The following is a 22315-nucleotide window of genomic DNA, read 5'->3' as shown; positions in this document are numbered from 1 at the left end:
TGGGAAAAAGACACAGCATCAGGAGTTCAAAGTCACTCCCAGCAGTATATACAATATATCAAGTCCGAGGTGAGCCCAGGCTGCATGAGACTATAGTAATAATGATGATGATGATGATGATGATGATAATAAACCATGACAACACAATGGATCTAAAAAGCATGAGATGGGCTGGAGAGATGGCTCAACAGTTAAGAGCACTTCCTGCTCTTGCAGAGGATCCAGGGTCCGTTCCCAGCACCCACATGACTGCTCACAGTATCTGGAACTCTAGTTCCAGGGAACCTAACATCTTCTTCTGCCCTCGTGACTGTCAGGCATGCAAGTTGTACACAGACTTACATGGAGGCAAAACACCCACATGCCGGACAAAATTAATTTAGAAAGGAAGGAAGGAAGGAAGGAAGGAAGGAAGGAAGGAAGGAAGGAAGGGAGGGAGGAAGGAAGGAAGAAAAAAAGAAAGAAAGAAAGAAAGAAAGAAAGAAAGAAAGAAAGAAAGAAAGAAAGAAAGAAAGAAAAGGAAAGAAACAAACAAACTGTTCAGAAAGACTCTGTACTGTACCGTGTGATTCTGCATTGAGGCGCAGAGTAGGGCCATCAAACATTTTCTGTGAAGTTCAAGGCAGTTTGCATGTTAGTACACCAACACTACTGTCCCAAGTACTCAACTCTGGATAGCAGTCGCATCAAAGCAGTAGAGGGTGTGCTTAGCACACACAGTGCCATGGGTTTGGACCTCAACACTTAAAAAAAACAAAAGAAGCTGGGTAGTGGTAGTGCGCACCTTATCTCAGCACCCAGGAGGCAGAAGCAGATGAGCTCTCCGAGTTTGAGGCCAGCCTGGTCTACAGAGCAAGTTCAAGACAGCCAGGGATACACAGTGAAACCTTGTCTCAAACCAACAAACAAACAAACAAACAACAACAAAACCCCCAAAGTTACATGACTGTGCAGTTTGTTGTTAGAAGCAACACAGACCACGCACATGCACAGTGGAGCTGTGCTCTGATATAGCTACAGAAAGAGCAGGTCTCACCAGGGTGTGTGTTGTAGGAAGAGACCTAGATATGTCCCCCTAGTGTCTAGAAAGAAAGTGACGTCTTGATGCGGGTGAAAGTGTCACTCCTGACACTGTAAGGAGCCCTTTGGGTCTGAAGGGACATTCAGCACATCCGACTGCTCCTCCCATACAGACCTGGTCACTGACCTGGACTTCTCGCCCTTTGATGACCTCCTCCTGGCCTCGGGTTCAGCTGACAGGACGGTGAGTGGTTTTGGAAGAGCTGTTTATGATCCCCCTGCACCCTGGGGTCTCCGAGCCCAGTGCCTGCTCAGAGCTGCTGCTGTGCTCTGCCCTTACAGTGCACGACTGCCCTGCGGGAGCTGCTAGGGTGCTGAGGAGTTCAGAACCCATGGCCCGACTCAGACTCCTTGCTGCTCCCTCTCTGAGCTGGGCTCCCTCCCTCTCCATGTCGAGATATGTGGTTACCTAATGCCAACAGCCGCGGCAGGGGAGACACCTTGCCTCTCATGGAAGGCCTTGTTTCAGCATGGGACCTTGCTTGCTGGGACCAGGATAGCTTTGGGCAGGCCCGGCTGTAGCAGTGAAGCTATTAGCACCTGGACCGTGAGCTCCATCTTTCTTTCAGATAAAGCTCTGGCGTCTGTCTGGCACTGGAGACGCTCTGCCCTCTGTGCCTGGAGTGGTGCTGGGTCCTGAGGAGCTGCCAGTGGAGGTGCTGCAGTTCCACCCCACTGCAGACGGTGTTCTGGTGAGCGCAGCTGGCAGGACTGTGAAGGTCTGGGATGTCGCCAAGCAGCAGCCCCTGACAGGTACGGCCACTCTGGAAGGGCTCCCCTTCTCTGGCAGCCCCTGTCTGGACAACCCTCCCTTTCTCTATTGGTGTTTTTGGTAGTGTGATAAAAAAAATGTATCAAGGACGGGGTACAACTCAGGGGTGAATGCTTGCCTTGCATTTCTGAGACCCTAGGTTCCATCCCCAGCAGCCTACAGAAGGGAATGTGCCAAAGAATGGCAGGCATAGAGTATGCATTCTAAAGCTTCGCAATGAATACTTTATAACGATCCACTTACAGAAGGCGTCTGTTGTACTCCAGACCCCCAAACTACAGAAGGAGGAGGGAGCTGGAAAAGCAGGGGTGGTGGCAGTGACGTGGTAGATGTGCTAGAGCCAGCAAATGTACCTGGGAAACCAGAGCCAGGCTGAGGAAAAGGGAATCTCAGAAGCTTTTTTTGGGGGGTGGGAGGGGTGGGTGTGGGTGGGAGGGGTGGGGGAGGTGGGAGGAGGCACTGTTTTTTGTTTGTTTGTTTTGTTTTTTTTTGTTTTTTTTGTTTTTGTTTTTTGTTTTTGTTTTTTTTTCGAGATAGGGTTTCCCTGTGTAGCCCTGGCTGTCCTGGAACTCACTCTGTAGACCAGGCTGGCCTCGAACTCAGAAATCCACCTGCCTCTGCTTCCGAGTGCTGGGATCACAGGTGTGCGCCACCACTGCCTGGCTATTTTTTGGTTTTTTGAAACAGTTTTGTTTTGTTTTGAGGCAGGGTTTCTCTGTATAGCCCTGGCTGTCCTGGAACTCACTCTGTAGACCAGGCTGGCCTCAGATTCATAGAAATCTGCCTGCCTCTGCCCACTGAGTGCTGGGATTACAGGCGTGCGGCTGCTGTAGAAGGTTATCAAATAGAGGCATGTCCTGGTGAGGGCAGGCTTACAGAAGGAAGCCTGTAGATGCATCTGCAGCATGTCTGATGGAGCTGCTGTGCCTACCCCGTCCCGGCTGAAAGACCATCATTGCGGCTGACTTTGCAACTGGGGTTACCCCAAGACAGGCCTCCCCTCTTCTACTCCCATGACATCCTCAGTACCTGGTGCTTAACCTTGGCTGTCTCCCTGCAGAGCTGGAGGCTCACCAGGACCTGGTGCAGAGTGCTGCCTGGAGCCGGGATGGAGCCATCGTGGGCACGGCATGTAAGGTAAGCAGGCAGCAAGCGGTCTTAAAACAGCGTGGGGCCGGTATGATCAGCCTTGTGTGCTCCACACTATGGGCTGAAGAGTCAGGGTTGGCGGTTTTGAGCTCTCTGCCCCATCTGAAGCCCCATTAGCGGGAGTGCGGGGAGAGCCCATGCTGCCTCCTGCTGGCCCGTCCTATTTCGAGTTGGCTTTGCCTGGTATATAAGCAAATCCCCCACCAGCTGCCTGAGGAGTTTTGCAGACAGCTTTCCATTACATCCAACTTGCTTCAAGGACAGTCCAGATAAGTGGGCGGTTGTGAGCTGTAACTTAACCTCTGAAAGGGACATGGTGCTTTGAACTGATCAGATTGGTCATAGGGATTTGGCCTCAGCCAGAGGCTGAGGATGAAAACCCCGAGGAGAGTTCATTCCAGGGTCAGGAATGGCAAAGTGAGCGTATGTCTGTGGAACATGTGGAGACACCGCCAAACCTTCAGGAGTAAAAGCTGGAGGTGTTGCAGTGGCCGTGGGCAGGTAGGAAGGGTGAGTGGGTGGTGGCCTGTGATGAGCAGAGTTTGTATTTGACACACTACTGTGACTGCTGTGTGGATAGAGCCAAGTTGAGGTGGGCAGTGTCTATACTTAGTTTTAGGACTACCATCAATCGGGGTGCCCTTGTTCAGGGGAGGTAGAAATGGCAGCCAATAGAGTATCTGGTGGTGGACCGGCTGTGAGGAGTAGGGGTTGTGAATTGTGTGAATGTTCTAGGCAGTACTGCAACCATGGTGACTGTAGGTAGATTGAGCCGGGGGACGTGAAGACATCCCAGTTTGTCTGTGGACCTGGCAGAATCCTGAGCCACATCTGAATGGAGGATGGAAAGGGAGGTGCAGTTTGTGCCCAGGGTCAGAGATGTCTTCTGAAGAGAAGAATCGTGGGCCTACAAGGAGATGGTGGTGGGCTGGGCAGTGGTGGCGCACACCTTTAATCCCGCACTTGGGAGGCAGAGGCAAGCAGATTTCTGAGTTCGAGGCCAGCTTGGTCTACAGAGTGAGTTCTAGGATAGCCAAGGCTATGCAGAGAAACCCTGCCTCGAAAAAACCAAAAGAGAGAAAGGGGGAGGGGGGAGAGGGAGATGGAGATGGAGATGGTGGTGGTAAGAAGGCAAGAGGAATGTGGCCTGGGATCAGGGCTGGACCTTAGGGGTAGGGGACATTTTTGATAGAATTTTTTAAATTTAATTTATGTATATGAGTATACTGTTGCTGTCTTCAGACACACCAGCAGAGGGCATCGGATCCCATTACAGATGGTTGTGAGCTACTATGTGGTTGCTGGGAATTGAACTTGGGACCTCTGGAAGAGCAACCAACCAGTGCTCTTAACTGCTGAGCGATCTCTCCAGCCCCCTCTTTTGGCATTTTGGATAGTACTAGGGCCTGAAGAGATATGTGAAAACTGGCATCGGGTGTGATGCTTGTTGTAGTCCAAACGCTATGGCTGTAGAGGCTGTGAGGTCAGGAGTTCAAGGCCAGCCTGGAGCATTTAGTGAGTCTGAGGCCAGTCTGGACTATATAACATCCTATCTCGGAGAATAATAGAGGGAATGGGGGCCATGGGGCCGGAGAGGGGAGTGCGGAATGCAGGGACGAAGGCTTTGAGCCCTGAGAGCTCCCTGGCCCATGGTCCACAGACTGAAGCGTCCTTCCTTTATTCTTATCTTCAAGAATTTTTGAAAGGCGCCTTCCTCTGTCTTTTATCAAGTATCCTTTCTGGTATTGTCCATTACTCAGCCGCTTCCAGATGCTGGCTTGAGCTCTGGAGATTGAAAATACGAAGACACCCTGGTCAGTGTATCCAGGTTTAGTACACAGGATGGGGGACAGTACCCAGGAAATTTGAGCTGGACCCTCATCCTAGAAGGTAACGCCTGGGTGCGACAGAGTGAGTTCCCAATCATGTGACGAGCATGAGTGACAATCACTACATCACAGGGAGGGACCGGCCTCTCCCTCCTTCCCTGGAGAAACCTCTATGCCCCTACCTCACCGATGTGATGGGCCAGCTCCTTCTCCTCCTCTGAACCCCATTTGCCACCAGAGGGAACCCCATTGTTCACCTGAGCAGGAAACACAAAGAATAGCCCAGCAGGGATGACTGTGTTGTTGACTTACAGTGTGGACACTGTCTGGCCTGCTGTGTTTTGCAAGGCAGTTAGATGGAGAAAGCCAAGCCCAGGGGACTCACACTAGGTCCCCACACGGAGACATTTTCTCTCTATACCCAGAGCCCAAAGCTGCTAAGACAAGCAATCTCTGTTTCCTAAGCAGTTGGCATAGTAAAGTTGTGAGATTATAAAGTGACCCCTGCCGGGCGGTGGTGGCACACGCCTGTAATCCCAGCACTCTGGGAGGCAGAGGCAGGCGGATTTCTGAGTTCGAGGCCAGCCTGGTCTACAGAGTGAGTTCCAGGACAGCCAGGGCTACACAGAGAAACCCTGTCTTGAAAAAACAAAAACCAAAAACCAAAACAAAACAACAACAACAACAAAAAGTGACCCCTGCCCCTTCCCCTCTTTCGCAGATCTAGGTATGCTACCCGTGAGGATGCGCCATCTCTTCTAGCCTGGTGCCTGTTAGTACATGCTAGGACTAAAAGGTGCCTTGATTATGTGCCCCCTGCTCTCCTTTGCTGGAAGGAGTCTTGAGACACTGGCTGGAAGTACTAGCTTTACTAATATAGTACTGGGAGCAAGAGGCTGCCCTCCTGACCACAGGCTAGGTGGAGATGCCCGTGGCCTTACATAGGTTGCCCAGAGTGGTACTGAAGTGGTAGGTAAGCTCACTGCGTAAGACAGAGTCAGAGCCCCTCTTTGCCAGCGGTTGTAGACCAGGCTTTGGTCCAACAGCTTTTTGCCATTGCTGTTTGTGCTGCCTGATTGGACCAAAATGGCATGACATTTTCCATCAGAGGTGCCTGGGTCCTGTCTTACCACTGCTAAAGCCGGGCAGCTCAGCCTCCTCTCGGAGCACTCAAGCTAATCCTACTAATGACCGAGAGAAGAAACCAGCAGCCACTAGAGGGCGCACAGCCATCACAGATGGCAGCAGGCTTAGCCTGCTCCGAGCTCAAGGCCAGCCTACTCTGAACCTGGTCTGCACCCAGCCTTAACCGGCTACACTTAGTGGTTCTCCGTGGAGTTTGTTGCCAAAAACAATGTTGCACTCCCAACCCCAGTGCCCTCCCTGTGAGGGAAGCTGCTGGGACCTACTTATTGCTCAGTGGGCTCTGGTTTGCACAGCTCACAGAGCTTATCGGTGGTGGGTTAGCATCTGAACGCTCCAGGCCTGCTGCTGAGTGGGAAGTGTTCTCTCTACCAATTTATGAACTTTCTGTCTCTCCGTCCTGTACGTCTCTTGAGTCTGTTTCCCCTGTTCTGAATCTCTAACACTCTTCTCTGCCCTTTGCTGTTACTGTCCTTCTGTCCTGTTTCTGTGTGTCTGGTTGTGCTCCATCTTACTCTGCCTCTCCTCCTCTTTCCTCCTTCTCTTTCTCTTCCTTTTCCTCCCTCTTCCCCCTCCTCCTCCCCCTCCTCCTCCCTCCTCCTCTCCCTCCTCCTCCCTCTTTCTTCCTCCTCCTTCCTTCTCCTCCCCCTCCTCCTCCCTCCTTCTCCCTCCTCCTTCCTCCTCCTTCCTCCTCCCTCCTCCTTCCTACTCCTCCTCTTTCTCTTCCTTCCCCTCCTCCTCCTCCCCCTCCTCCCTCCTCCTTTCTACTCCTCCTCTTTCTCTTCCTTCTCCTCCCTCCTTCTCCCTTCCTCCCTCCTCCTCCCTCCTCCCTCCTCCTCCCCCTCCTCCTCCCTCCTCCCTCCTCCTCCTCTTCCTCCTGTCTGATCTCATGTCACATGGCTCCAGGAACCCTGACTGTTGGGGGCAGTGCTGCTCAGGACCCAAGCCCTGAACTGTGCTTGGTGCAGTGCAGAGCATAGTGCAGTTGGGAAGGGTTTTCCACAAGACCCTTGGGCCTCCCTAGCAGGCCTAGGCCCCCAGCCCTGTCTAGCCACTGTGTGCCTCCTGTGACTCAGTTTCGCCCAGTGCTCCTCCCCCTCCCCCACTTCTGCCTCACTGTGAGCCTTTCCCCTCACACCACACACCAGCTAGCCTGTCTCAGCATCTTGATGGGATTTCCCACCTTGTCTTGTGCTTGTCTTTTGAGCTTCAGCTCAGGTTTCTTCCAGGCTGGAGACTGCGGCCCTCCACTGTGAGCTTTGTCCTCACTGTTCTGTCTCAAGCACAGTCCCCAGCGATGCCCAGCGCAAGCTTGGCTTCCCTTATGTTTGGTCTAGCGTTTATTCATTGGTTGATATGTTTTAAGATCTATTTTTGTTTGCATGTTTTGGTTTTTTGTGTATATGTGTGTTTGTCTGTCTGTCTGTCTGTCTGTGTACCGTATCGGTGCCTGGTGCCCTTGGATCCCTGGAACTAGAGTTGCAGATGCTGGTGAACTGCCATGTGGGTGCTGGAATTGAACTTGAGAGCTCTGGAATAATGCCCAGCGCTCTTAACTGCTGAGCCAGCTCTCCAGCACCCTCAAAATAGACTTTGAGACAGGGTCTCAGGTCTATAGCTTAAGCTGACCTGTAAATTCACTTCTGTAATCCAAGTTGGCATCAGACTCAAAGTGGTCCTCTGCTTCCGATTTCTGACCACTGGGATTACAGCGCAAGTCAACCTTCTTGGCACAGTTTTAGTTTTATTTAACAGACTGTTTTCTAGGGAAAATATAGTGGATAATACAGAAACTTCCTATGTTCCCCTCCACATTCATTTCCTTCATTACCTTGTTGTCGTGTGTAAGATGATTCGTTCTGAGTTGGGCTCTCACCATGGCTGACCTGGCTGCAGAGACCAGCTCCTCCCAGAGACCCACCTGCCTCCGCCTCCTCAGTGCTGGGACGGAAGGCAGATGCCACCATGCTCAGACCGATCACTGTGTTTTTCAGAGTCTTTCTGTATAACCCAGGCTGACCTTGAGTTTGGAAATCTTCTACTGCCTCAGCCCACAAGTGCTGGGATTACCAGCATGTCTCATGCCTGCTCCTCATTACCGTTTGCATTACGTTGTTATAATTATATAGATATTGATAAATTATTAGAAACTGAAGTCCAGTCTTTATGAGGTTGTTTGCCAGTGTGTCTCAATGTTGGAGAGGGATGTGCAGTCTATGCAGACCAGATGTTGGTGGCTTTCTCTATTACTTTCTACCTTTTCCCCTTCAATACATCTTCATTTTCTTTTACATGTAAATGTTTTGCCTGCATATTTGTATGTGCACCAAGTGCATGCTTGGTGCTCATGGAGGTCAGAAGACGGTGAGGGAGCCCTGCAGTTGGCTTCAATAGTGATTGTGAACCACCATAAATGTTGGGAACTGAACCCAATTAAACCTCTTTGACAGCAATAAGAGCTCTTAACCGCTGCATCAGCATTCACACACACACACACACACACACCTTAAAAAAAAAAAGAGCAGGCATTGTGGATGCTTTTTTTTTTTTTTTGATTTTTTTTTTTTTCCGAGACAGGGTTTCTCTGTATAGCCCTGGCTGTCCTGGAACTCACTCTGTAGACCAGGCTGGCCTCGAACTCAGAAATCCGCCTGCCTCTGCCTCCCAGAGTGCTGGGATTACAGGCGTGTGCCACCACCGCCCGGCCATTGTGGATGCTTTTGATCCCAGCAGTCCTGAGGCAGAGACAGGGAAATCTCTCCAAGTTCAAAGCCAACCTGGTCTATATAGCGAATTCCAGGACAATCAGAGCTAATATGGAGAGACCTTGTCTTAAAAAACCAAAAAGAAAGAAGTCACTTTATGCTTGTGCCATGGTATACAAGTTGGGTAGGTCAGAGGACAACTTTGTGGAGTCACTCAGTTTTCTCCTTCTATCTTTGCGACGGTTCCAGGATTCAAACTCAGATCTTCAGGCTTACACAGTATCTTTGTTAGGGTTGCTATGGCTGTGATAAAACACCACCTTCAAAAGCAACCTGGGAAGACACAGCCATTACATCTCACTTGTAGGTCACACTCATCACTGTGGGAAGTTAGGAGCATGACTCAGGGCAGGGGCTGTCACAGAAGCCCTGGAGGCGCGGCTTGCTTCCCGCCTTGCTCTGCATGGCTTGTTCAGCCTGTTTTCTTCCCACCCCCACCCCCACCCCCACAGGGTTTCTCTGTATAGCCCTGACTGTCCTGGAACTCACTCTGTAGACCAGGCTGGCCTCGAACTCAGAAATCCGCCTGCCTCTGCCTCCCAGAGTGCTGGGATTACAGGCGTGCGCTACCACTGCTCAGCATTTCATTTTTTAAAATATGGAAACTGGCATCTGTTGATGGAAACAAAGTTGAACTATATTAAAATATAGAAAGGAAATGCTAATCCCAGCACTCGGTGGTATGCTCTTCCAGAGGCCCTGAGTTCAAATCCCAGCAACCACATGGTGGCTCACAACCATCTATAATGGGATCTGACGCCCTCTTCTGGTGTGTCTGAAGACAGCGACAGTGCACTCACAAACATAAAATAAATAAATAAATCTTTTAAAAAAAAATCTTTAACCTGGGGTTGGCGGTGCACATCTGAAATCCCGGTACTTCACCTGAGGTGGCAGTAGGGTCGCTGCAGCTTCAAGGCTCGCGTGGGGATGTTGCCTCAACAACAGGGAGCAGCACTCAGCAGGCTGAGACAGTGATCGCCGAAACTAAACAGAAAGCTCTTCGTGTGTGTGTCTGCTCTGTGTGTGTGTGTGTGTGTGTGTGTGTATACATAGGGACATGGAGGCCAGGGGTTAACGGTGGTGTCTTTCTTGGTTGTTCTATACCTTACTGGATGTGTGTGTGCATTCTCCTGTCCCTGGGGTCCTAGGATGGGGAGGATAAAGGCTTCTGCTCACATCTTAAGCGTCCTCTTTGGTCACTCCACCTTATTTATTGGGGTGGGGACGCGTGTAGAACTCACAAGATGACTTCTGGGAGTCCATTTTCTCTTTGCACCTTGCAGGTTGCTCGGTCTGAGGTGAGGCACCTTTACCTCACTGGGCCATCTCACTTGATCTCATCGTATAATTTTTTTACTTTTTCAATTTTTTATGAGTATGTGTGCATATATATCTACACCCTATGAGTGCAGTGCCTTCAGAGGCCAGTTGGATGGTTATAAATGGTTGTAAACCTCTATGTGCGTGCTGGAAATTAAACTCAGGTCCTCTGGTAAAGGAGCCAGTACTTTTAACCACTGAGCAGCGTCTCTAGCCCTCCCCACTGTATTCTGTGAGATAGTGTCTCTTAACGAACCTGGGTCTCTTTGTTTTGGGTAGATTGGCTAGCAGTGAGAGTTGAGCACCCTGTTCTGTCTTCGTACCCCTTTGGCTAGGCTTACCCATGCACACCCGGCTGTGTGTAACTACTGGGGTCTAAACTCAGGTCCTCACGCTTGCATGTCAGGTGGTAGCAATTGAATCATTTCTCCAGTCTCAGTATGAAGTTCTTTAAATGCAGAAGTAACGTCATTGCATAAGACCTGACTCAAAAGAAAGAAAGAAAGAAAAGGAAAGGAAAAAGACAAAAGAAAAAGAACAGAAATGCTGCGTCTAAGTGACATGCCTGGCAGATAATAGGGACTAAGCAGGTAGAATGTTGTTGCTGGGCAGGAAAGGGCCTGCCCTCCAGGTAAGAAGTAACCTCTGGTCTGTGGAGCCATCTGCCTAACGTAGGAGCAGCTGACGAGAGCGGGTAGTGTGAGGGCAGCTGCCCCAGCAGCCCTCCGGATAACTGTATCATTTGTTTCTTTCTCTCTTCTTCACTCAGGACAAGCAGCTTCGGATCTTTGACCCCAGAGCAAGAACCCAGGCTTCTCAGGTGAGTTATGCGAACAGTACTGGTGGGTAAACACCCCTGCCCAGGATGAGGTCCACACAGTCCAGCACATGGAGGGAGCCTGGTGGTGGCAACAGCTGCTGCTGCTGCTGCGAGTTCTGAGTGCAGAGGCCTGATGCCTGGGTCCTTGGAAGGCCTAGCTTTGATCACAGGGTGGGACCCAGCCAGGCTGCCCACAGACAGTCATAACTGTGCCACAGGAGGCATTTCCTGACTGCAGGAATGTCATTTGAGATCTCAGCTCCCTCCCCTCCTTTGATACCCATTTTCTTTTCTCAGCAAGGTCAGCAGAGATCAGCTACTTAGGAGTCAAAACGAATCCTCAATTCATCACTTTCTGTATGTTTTTAATGAGCCATGGGGTGGACTGATGTCCCACTCCTGCAAGACCTGGGGACTGTAGATATTTTGCTATTCTTTGTGTACTGGGTGCCTGGAGCCCACATTGTCATGATTTCCAAATGAGGCAGCAGGCAGCTAGCCACACATACGGCCTTGTCCCTGATGATCGTGGAAGGTAAGCCTTCAGGAGGGCTTAGCGTGTGTCCTGAGAAGCTGGTTTACAGACTAGGACTCAGTTCTCCATGGGTCCATAAGCAGCGGGACTGAGATGGAAAGAATGTTCAAGAAGTCATCTGAGGGGCTGGAGAGATGGTTCAGAGTTAAGAGCACAGCACGGATTGCTCTTCCAGAGATCCTGAGTTGTTCAATTTCCAGCAACCACATGGTGGCTCACAACCATCTGTAATGGGATCCGATGCCCTCTGCTGGGTGTCTGAAGACAGCTACAGTGTACTCATATACATTAAATAAGTAAATAAATCTTTTAAAAAAAGTCATCTGAGGGGGGACAGAGGGAAGACATGAGCTTGTTCTAGATGAGGGGCAGGCCGTCCATACAAAGGCCTGTCCCCTGGGCTGTGGGAGACCACTAGAGAGTTTTAGCAAGTGAGACCGGTGAATTTCTATTTCCTCTCTCTTTCAAGATTTGTGTGTGTATGAATGTGACACACACACACACACACACACACACACACACAGAGAGAGAGAGAGAGAGAGAGAGCGCATGCACATGCGTATCTTGCTGAGGACAGAACAGGACACTAGCCCCTGGAGCTGGGCTGCAGAGGGCTGTGAGCACCTCATGCCGGTGCTCGGAACCCGGCTCAGACCCTCCGGAAGAACAGTGAGCACTCTTAACTGACAAGCCATCTTTTCTGGCCTTCTCTCTCTCTCTCTCTCTCTCTCTCTCTCTCTCTCTCTCTCTCTCCCTCCCTCCCTCCCTCCCTCCCTCCCTCCCTCCCTCCCTCCCTTCCTTCCTTCCTTCCTTCCTTTCTTCTCCCTCTCATCTGCCACTCTCTTTCTCTCTTGAGACAGGGCCTCACTCTGTCACCCTGACTGACACTGTGTACACCTGGAACTTAGACAATCCTCCTGTTTCTGCCTCTTGAGTGCTGGGATTAAAGGTGTGCACCATCATACTTGGTAGTTTTATATTTCTTTTCTTTTTTTGGTTTTTTTTTTTTTGCGTGGGGTTGGGTTTTTTTTTTTTTGAGACAGGGTTTCTCTGTGTAGCCCTGGCTGTCCTGGAACTCACTCTGTAGACCAGGCTGGCCTCTAACTCAGAAATCCACCTGCCTCTGCCTCCCAGAGTGCTGGGATTAAAGGTGTGCGACACCACCTCCCGGCTCTTTTCTTTTTTTAAAGATTTATTTTATGTATATTAGTACACTGTAGCTGTCTTCAGACATACTAGAAGAGGGCATCAGATCCCATTACAGATGGTTGTGAGCCACCATGTGGTTGCTGGGAATTGAACTCAGGACCTCTGGAAGAGCAGTCAGTGCTCTTAACCACTGAGCCATCTCTCCAGTAATTCTTTTTTTTTTTTTTTAAATATTTTTATTGCCCTTCTTATATGTATACACATATGTGTACACACAGAGAGATACATATTTATTTTGCTTGCATGTATGTGTGCACCTCATGCATGCAGTGCCCATAGAGGCCAGGAGTAGGTATTGTGTTTCCTTGGAACTGAAGTTACAAATGACTGGGAGCTGTCCTGTGGGGCGCTGGGAATCAAACCCTGGTCCTCTGCAAGAGCAGGCAGTGCTACTCTTAACCACTGAGTCATGTCTCCAGTACCAACTTTTATTATTCTGAATTATGTGTCTGCACATGTGTCTGGGTAAGGGCTTGTTACATGAGATCAGATGCCTGCAGACGTCATGGGCATTGGATCCCCTGCAGCTAGAGTTGCACACAGTTGTGAGCTGCCTAACATGAGTCCTGCAAGCCAACCTGGGGTCTTCTGCAGGAGAATCATGCACGTTTAACCCCTGAACCATCTCTAGGATAGTTTTTAAAAAAAAACCACTTTTATGGGTATGAGCATTTTCCACATATGTCTGTGGCACCACATGCATGGCTGGTGCCCTTGAAGGCCAAAAGAGGGTATCAGATCCGCTGGGATTTGAATACAGAGAGTTAAGAGCCACCATGTAGGGGGCTGGGGATCAAACCCCTGTGGGGCCCTCTAGATAAGTAGCCCGTGCTCTTGACAGCTGAGCCATCTCTTCAGCCCCAAGAATTTGTACTTCTTAAAAGAACCAGAATGTGATGAGGCTTTGTCCTCAGGGGGGTGCAGTGCAAATCATGTTTCCTAGTAAAGACCTAGGCCCATCGAAATCATCTTCCTCCTGTTCTGAGGACTGGTTCCCCATAGGAAGTTAAGGATAGCCTGGGGCATCCCTTCATCCTCAAAAAACTAATCACGTGGTGCATTATGCCAAAAGAGGCCTCATTTGAAAGAATTTCGGAGAGCAGTGGGCCACACCTTAGCCTCGTGTCCCTGCAGAGGCTGCTGATCCCATCCCACAGGATTATTTGAATCTCAGGTTGATGTAGACCTTGCCTGGAAGGCTTTGTCTGATCTCCAAGCTTTAGAGGGTGCCAGATCTCTTTAACGGTGAGACAGAAGTCCCTTCTCAGGGTGACTTGCCCAGGATTTGGGGACACAGCACAAAGCACCTGCACTCCTGCCTACTGGGCAGCACACTGGGCCAAATCCTTTTGTATTTCCTTTCTCCATTCCCCTTTGCAGTGGCCTCTTTGCAGCCTGCCTTCTCCCCCATTCCCCTCCCCTTTTCCTCCCCTCCTACGCCTCCCTAACACCCCACAGAGGTGGTCTGTGAGTGAGGCTGAGGTGGAGCTGCTGTGGCTGCTAGCCAAGGGACTCCAAGTTGTTGAATACAGGCATGCGGCATGTGTTGAGGGCTGGGGAGGGGGCTGGAGGAGCCCCGGGAGGGGCTTTAGCCAGGAGATCTGGGAAGAGCGTGGGCAGCTCCACTGGCCGCCAGGATGGTGCCTGTGCTTGGCTCTGAGGCTCTATGCAATGCGGGGGCAGCAGCAGGCCTGGAATGCTGCCCTCCAACCGTCCCTGCCCCCCCAACTTCCGCCCAGGGCATCTGGCCCACACCTGGCTTCTATTAGGAAAACCACGACTGGCGGCCAGGGTGGTGTGAGCGGAGGGGCCGGCTCAGTGAGACTCCTTCTGAAAGTGCTTTCTCCTGAGTTCCCCCTTCCTGTCTAACAGGAGTAAAGGTGGGGGGTGGGGTAGTGTGCTGCCCTGCATCCTACCTGTGCCTTTTCTGGGCCTCTCCTCATCTGAACCCCACTGTCCCCAGTGGCTGGAGGCTGCACATACCGCTAGAGCTGTACTTTCTTCACTGTCAGTCTCAGCCTGTGCCTCTAGGCACTCGGTCTTGGAGCAGGTGACCCTTGGGTGGATCCTACTGTATTTTAGTCTTATTTTTTTTTTCAAGGCAGGGTTTCTCTGCTTAGCTTTGTCTGTCCTGGAACTGGCTCTGTGTCTAGACTGGCCTTCAGCTCAGAGATCCCCCTGCCTCTGCCTCTCGGGTAGTAGGATTAAAGAAAGGCACGCACTGCACCACCACTACCAGGCTGGTTTTTGTTTTTGAGACAGGCCCTCATGTAGCCTAAGCTTGTCTTGAACTTACTACATAGCTGAGTCTGGCCTTGAACTTCTGATCTCCCTGCCTTTGGCTTAATTTTCTTTTATTTTTGAGAGGAAGAGTCTCACTGTGTTGCCCAGACTCAAGTGAACTTCTGTGTTAGCCTCCTAAACAGCTGTCACTGACCTAGGATCTAGTCTCTCTGAGTGCTCCATAGACTCTTGCTGCTGTCCCTTAAGCCAAAACCTAGGGGAGGGGCAAGCAAGGCTCTGGAGTCCTTGCTAATCCAGAGAGGCAGCAACTCTTTATTTATTTAAAGATTTATCTATTATATGAAACTACACTGTAGCCATCTTCAGACACTCCAGAAAAGGGCATCAGATTTTGTTAAGGATGGTTGTGAGCCACCATGTGGTTGCTGGGATTTGAACTCAGGACCTCTGGAAGAGCAGCCAGTGCTCTTAACCACTGAGCCATCTCTCCAACCCCAGCAACTCTTAGTTTTAAAGTATTTATTTGTATATACTTTATGATGTTTTGTTTGTGCTAGAATGAAGATTTTATGTGTATGACTATGCTCTGCCTATCTGTATGTCAGTGAGACTAGATTACGGATGGCTGTGAGCCACCATGTGGGTTCTGGGGACCAAACCTGGGTCTTTTGGAAGAGCAGTCAGAACCCTTAACCTCTGAGTAGCATCCTGCTCTTGAGGTTTGAACAGTGATTGGTGTCAGAGATGGGGACTCGACCTTAATTAGGAGCAGGAAAGGTTAGGACAAGTCCTCTTATGTGTCTTTTGGACGGATGCTTTCTAACTACCTCCTAATGTCAGGATGCTGGCTGGAGAGGAAGGTGGTGGTAGCGTCATCATGGCGTGGATAGTGATTCCCTGTTTCAAAAATAGAGCTGGGGAGAGGGAAGAGAGGGGGCTGAGAGCCACGGAGGTGTCTGCTGGCAGTTGCAGTTATTGAAGAAATCACACACCCCCTGGAGAAGTTCCCTTCCAGTCTCGGCAGTGCTAGCTCTATGTAGAGTCCTCATTCTAGCACAAACAAAAACCATTATTTATAGTGTTTTCAGATACATTCTGTGCCCCATTACCTTGTAAAATACATATCTGCTGCTGAATGCGATGGCGCACATCTGTAAACATGTCAATCCAGGACTTGGGAAGCTATAGCAGAAAGTCAGTGTTCAAGACCAAGCGGAATACAGACAAGGCCCTGTCTCAGAGAAACATGTGCCCGCCCCAACCCCCAATTCAAACAGCAAAACACAGGAGATTTTAACACTTAGTCCTTGAGTTAGAAGTCCAGGGAAGCCGGGCGGTGGTGGCGCACGCCTGTAATCCCAGCACTCTGGGAGGCAGAGGCAGGCAGATTTCTGAGTTCGAGGCCAGCCTGGTCTACAGAGTGAGTTCCAGGACAGCCAGGGCTACACAGAGAAACCCTGTCTCGAAAAAACCAAAAAAAAAAAAAAAAAAAAGAAGAAGTCCAGGGAAGATTATCTTTGTGCTTCTCATAGATGAAGAAAGTGAACTCATCTGGAGACGGAGCAGTAGAGACAGTCTCACTGAGGCAGTCTGAGTCAGCTTTCTCTGACAACCTTCATTTTGCTCCTCTGTGGCACTTAATAGACGCGGCAGTGTAGTTTCCCCGTTTAGTCTGTTGGCCTCCTGGTGTGTAAATGTTCCACGGACTTAGAAACGAGACCTGCTTTGCTCTCCTGTGTCTCCAGCTCCCAGCATAGCACACTCACACTGCTGGGCTTTGAAACCTGCCCCACCCCACTGTTAGCTCCTAGCACCGCTCTGACCCAGGGGAAGCCTCACTTGTTTGTTAAATGTGAGTGAGTGAGTGAAAGGCAAACCAGTTAGGAACTATCCAGTTTTCCTCCGCCTTCACAGGGATTCTGCACACTAGTGAAGGAACAAGAGCTCAAACAACACTTCTGACCCACAACAGTGTGTCAGTGGTGGGGCTGGCCGATGGCCTGACCCTTGTCCTGACCCCACAGCCCCTCTTCCATGGAGAGGGAAGTGTGGGGCCTTAGTTCTCAGGCTCCATGTCCGACTTCCTGTGTCCCTGTGGCTGGGTGGGCGGGGACAGTGGGAAAAGCCCCTTGAAGGGCAGGCGGAGCATTTCCAGTGGTCTCCCACGCTGGGGTCAGCCTCTGCGTGCTGGGGAGGGGGCCCAGGGCCAGCTTCTCCAAGATGCTTCCCTCCCTCATTCATTCCCAAGGACAAGATCGTGGGAAGTTTGGAGGAGGCTGGCCACATTTGGGTGAGCTATTTTTGGTAACAGGGTCCTTGTCTCAGGCTCTGGGGTCCAGGGTGACTGGGAGAGAGCTGTTTGCATTTCCTCTGGCCCCTGGACTCCCCCCTGCCAGGGCCCAAGGGGACAGGGACATTCGCTCCGCCTGTTGTGTGAACCTCTTCTTCCTTTCTTGGGGCCTCCAGCCTTCCTGTCTGTCAGATGCTCCAACACCACAGTGAAGGGCCACCAGGGGCACTGCTTTACCCTCTCCAGGATCTTACCCAGAGCTTGGCCCCAGGCCCTCCCTCCGGCCTACTGGCAGTGACAGGAGGCAGAAATAATCCTTCTAATCCTATGATTTGCACGGGGCTTTTCTCAAGGCCCAGTCCTTCTGTGTGCGCTCTCAGTTGATCCTCTAGGCAGCCCCAAGGAGTGGGTGGCACGCACGGGCACTGTAAGCCACATTTACACAGGAGAGGAATGAGCTCTGTAGAGGGTGTGCATTCCCCAGGTCCATGCAGCTCCAGAATGACGGACCTCAACCATCAGCGTTCTCAGGGCACCTACAGAGGTGAGAAGGTGCTGCCGCCTTCAGCCCACCACACCAGCCCTCTCAGGAGGAGGGAGAATGGACCAGCCTGCCGTCCCCTACGTGTAGGGATGCCCTCAAAGGCGGAGGCAAGGCTCCTCCTAGGACTCATGTGGGCTCTCCGTGGGTGCTCAGATGCCCAGACCATCCCAGCCCCCAGCCACTCAAGATATCGTTGTCCCCACAAGGGGCCCTGGTGGCTCAGTGCTGTCTCCTGTCTTTTGCAGAGCACGCAGGCCCACGAGAGCAACAGAGACATCCGACTCGCATGGACAGGCGTGCAAGAGCACCTTGTGTCCACTGGATTCAACCAGGTAGTGGTTCCTCCAGCACTCAGGGTGCTGCCAGCCAGGCTTGTCAAGTCCTTTGGGCCCTTGCTTCAAGTAGGTTGGGTGAGGCCATTGGGATGCAGACAGCCAGTTATAGGCCTGTCCATATACGGCCTGACCGCAGCTGGGTCTCAGGGCCCCAGGGAACTGAGGGCTTTAGAAAACTGGCAGATTCCATTTGCAGTAGCTAAGCTTGACCCTGGGAGCCATGGCGGGCCCCATAGGGACCAGAGTCCATGGAGGGAAACGCCCCTTGTCCCTTGTCACCTAAAAGTTCTTAAAGGGGCAGGGCAGGATATGAAACCCAAACTCTCCCTCCCTGCCATGACTCCCTTCTGCTCTGGGGCAGCGGCCATGCCAGACCGCACCCTCGGGCACTGGGTTCCCTTCTGAGCGGTGCTCTGGCTTCCCCCACAGATGCGTGAGCGAGAAGCGAAGCTCTGGGACACCCGCCGCTTCAGCAGTGCCCTGGCCTCCGTCACCCTGGACACCTCACCTGGGTAGGAATTTTGACAGGCTGGGAGCCGGGAGCCAAGTGTCTAGAAGGCGTCCCAAGTGGCCACTAGTGGTGACCCCTGACATTGAGGCTGGCTGGTGACTAGAGTGTGGCTGTGGCAGACACTCAGCTGGGCTGGATCTGGGCCCGGCCCTTCAGGATCCCAGCTTTACCAGCAGGTGGTGCTGAGGCAGTCCTAAACGGGCAGTAAATGAACTCCCTGCCTCCTGGCCATGGGGCACACTTCACTGTCTGGGAGTTCATGTGAGTGTGTTTTTAAATTTAGGATAGGGGTTATGACCTTGAAATGTGTCACTGGGAGACAGGGGGCAGGAATGGGCTTGGTTTTTGCTGTGGATGTTTGTATGGAGCTGAGGGCCCAAGGATACTTGAGGCTGTGGTAGGAAGAGAGACACTCACTGATGGGTATGAGATGTGAGATGCGGGGGCGGATGGCTGTTTGCCTGTGTGTGGAAGCTACACGTGGGCTTGGAGCCCACTGACGTTTGTGTAAGAAGTTTGTTTGAGTCCTGCCTCACATATGCTCCCAGACAGCACAGGAGGGTAACCTGTGCTTCATACTTGCCCTTCCCTCCCTGCCTCCCAGAACAGTGTGGAAGAAAGTTTATGACTCTGCCTGGTGGGGTCCCTGGGCAGGCCGAGCCGCCTTGTGGAGAAATGGCCTTGGTCTGTAATGGCGTATAAACCAGTCACTAGCAAGCTGGCACTTAGGATAAGCACTCTATTCAATCTGCATGGCCGTCAGGAATAGCTGAGGAGAAGGAAGTCCCAAGAGGATCCAAGACTTTGTCAGTCATGGCTGCAGGGGAAGGAGGGAGGGACGCAGTCCCAGCTCTGAAGCCATAGCTGTGACTAAGGGCTGTCCGGAAACCCTTCTGGGCAGATTGACTATGGGATACTAGATCCAGGAAAGGCTTCCTGCCCTTAGCTGTCTTGTCCAGCATGTCCTTTCTAGAACGTTTCAGAACCGAAGAACCTGAATCAGGAGGGACAAGGACTTCTCAAAGGCCCCAAAGCAAGAGCAGCAAATGAGGTCAGGGGTTGCAGGGAAAGCAGGGTTACTTAGGCCCTCCAAGAATGGGGTGTGGTCAGGGATATGAGACACTCCATATCCTGCCCTCTAATGGACGGGGAGAGGCTTGGATGTTTGTTTTGTTTTTCGAGACAGGGTTTCTCTGTGTAGCCCTGGCCATCCTGGAGCTCACTCTGTAGACGAGGCTGGCCTCAAACTCAGAGATCCACCTACCTCTGCCTCCTGAATGCTGGGATTACAGGAGTGCGCCCCGGTGCCTGGCTTGGTGATATCTATTTAGAGTGAAGAAGGCAAAGCTAAGGCATATTCAGGGTCAGGGGCTGGGTCTCAGTAAAAAGGTACCATCCAGGTAGCTTTGCCCTGGAGGACACAGAGGTGCTGCACAGCCAGAGCTTGTCCTGTCTTTCCACCCCAGGCCTGGCACTGTCCTTCCTAGCATCTTCCCTTCCAGACATACTCAAGCAGACGGCCCGTTTCCCGCAGGCCGCCAGCAGAGGTGCTGTGGGGCCCCCGCACCGTCAGTATCCCTCACCTGCTGCTTCTAGCCGATCAGGCTCCACTCTCAGTGGTAGTGATGCACGTACCCCCTCCCCCACAAGGCATCTCCTACCTAGCCTTAGGATGGCCCCTGGAAGAGTTAACCATGCCCAGACCCCATGGTGCCACTGGCCAGGGCTGACCCTGTAATTACAGCAGTTAAGAATAGCCTCGAAGGACCAACAAGGACTGGAATTTGTCAAATTACTCCCAGATGGGCCGCCAGGCCGGCATTCCTTCCCTCTGTCCCCTGTTCTGGCCTATGCCCTGGCAAGCTGACACCCTTGGCAAGGGACTCTCCAGCCTCCACAAACCTGGTGGACATTGGCACACACCAGTATCCAGACTGTTCAGAGAGGTGGTAGGGCTCCGGGTCCTCCCAGGCATACCGCAAGGCTCCCTCCCCCATGTGCGAAGATGGAAAGTTTAGAGTGCCAACTCTGGACACAGCCATGTGTGGGGGGGGGGTTGGCAGTTGTGCCTCCTTGCCACCCTTGATCTCTCTGTTAGAAAGTTTCCATCTTAGTTTAGGCGGAACAGTGTGTGCTCACACGAGCTACAGGGCCCAGGGGTTGGGCACGTGCCTTTCCCCACCAACCTCTGCCAGGGCCTTTGCATGGTTCCCATCTCTGTGCTTCAGTTGTCATTTCTAGAGTGTCTGTAAGGATGCTTGCACCATGCCAAGAGTGGCAGAGCATTGCCAGGCTTCCTTGTGCCGTGTGGAGGGAGGGCTCAGGCTGCCCTTCAGACAGTGTCCCAGCATTTCCTGTGTACCAGATCCCAGGTTCAACATGTGTGTGTGTGTGTGTGTGTGTGTGTGTGTGTGTGTGCATGATAGCAGAGGCTCTGCAAATCACCCACCAAAGAGCAGCTTCGGTCCAGGAGGTGAGGAGAGGGGCCTGTCTCGTGTTCCTTGCTCCTGGGTGTGCTGGGGTGCTGTGACTGTGAAGAAGGTATGGAAGTGAGGGAGAACTGCAGGTCCTGCTCTTTGTAGCAAGAGGGTGGAAGCTCTCCCTACGGCTGCTCCCCTCGCCTTGCCAGAGCCCAGGAAGCAGGTGTTAGGACCCCGTCCATCTTGGCGCGCTGAGCTGTTACTGCTGTCTCGCATAGGGTGTGCTTCTCCTCTTCCCAAAGGAGATTGTGGGGCTTGGGGTGTGAGTTTCTGAAACTCTCAGGACCCGTGCTCCTGGTGAGAAGAGCCCACACGCCTCCCATGCCCATCTGGCCTCACCCTGGCAGGATTATCTTCAGTGGAGGCTGGCATCTTGGCCTGGTCCCCACCAGGCATGGCAGATCTGGTATCTTTCTTGGAGGGCTCCTCCCCCTTCTCCGGGTCTTGCCACCCCACCCTGCCGTCCTCTAAGCCAGGTTTGCTTTGCTGCAAAAACATTTCCTCAGCAGCCATCGCTCGCTCACTCTTCAGCGGTGCCCCACAGGCCCACAAAGGCCCCTTTGATGGGGCTGCTGAAAGGGGCAGCCTCGCCACGCCTACCGCCCTAATAGAACCCAGGCCTACAGGAAATCCACCTGGGCTGCTGCCGCCGCCACTGCAGCCTCAGTAGAAAGGGGCCCCACCCAGGCCCAGTGCTACCACCTACTGCCACACATGACCCATCATCCACCTCCTCCCTCTTTCAGAGCCCTCGGCCGCCACTAATTGAATCCAGAGCCTCATGTGGCTGAGCCTGACTTGATGCTGACACCAACACCCCAAACCACAGGGCCTGTTCCCCAGGCCTGGCTGAGCCTCCTCCTTTCCCTTCGGGGTGAGACTTGGTACCAGGGCCATGACCCACAGGAAGGCATGATTGGCATCAAAGCCTGTGACTGGCTTCTGCTTTTGCTGGGCCCTTCTACCCTGCCAGGGCCCAGCTCCTCTCTCAGCCCTAAGGGTAACAGACAACGATGACGTGTATCCCTCGGTTTTCGGAGCTGCCCACACCCAGTCCAGGCTGCAGCTGTCCTTGAACCTAGTCTTGCTGCTCCCACAGCCTGTATACTTCCTAGGAAACAATCCTTTGGGGTTCTAGAATTGCTGGACACATCCCCAGAGCAGGAAGTAAAGGAATACCCAGGGCCACCAAACGTGGCACCATCTGCAAGCCAGGCAGCCCTTCAGCGCTGTCCTTACTGCTAATGTTCTGTCTGGCCCCGCTCTCCACCCACCTGGTTTCTTGC

The 22315-nt window shown here is 52.0% G+C and overlaps 1 protein-coding gene across 1 annotated transcript in view; it reads left to right on the top strand.

Moving 5' to 3' along the window:
• Coro7 (coronin 7) overlaps positions 1-22315 on the top strand; it is a 53816-nt gene that overhangs the window by 7594 nt on the left and 23907 nt on the right. Inside the window, exons 4-9 of the mRNA XM_052195846.1 lie at positions 1194-1264; positions 1650-1833; positions 2913-2989; positions 10831-10881; positions 17949-18035; positions 18468-18550. Coding sequence (XP_052051806.1) covers positions 1194-1264; positions 1650-1833; positions 2913-2989; positions 10831-10881; positions 17949-18035; positions 18468-18550 — 553 coding nt within the window. The remainder of the gene's footprint in view (positions 1-1193; positions 1265-1649; positions 1834-2912; positions 2990-10830; positions 10882-17948; positions 18036-18467; positions 18551-22315) is intronic.

This window comes from Apodemus sylvaticus, chromosome 10 (assembly GCF_947179515.1).
Source record: "Apodemus sylvaticus chromosome 10, mApoSyl1.1, whole genome shotgun sequence".
NCBI classification, from domain to species: Eukaryota; Metazoa; Chordata; class Mammalia; order Rodentia; family Muridae; genus Apodemus; species Apodemus sylvaticus.
This window is presented reverse-complemented; position numbering and strand designations above follow the sequence as displayed.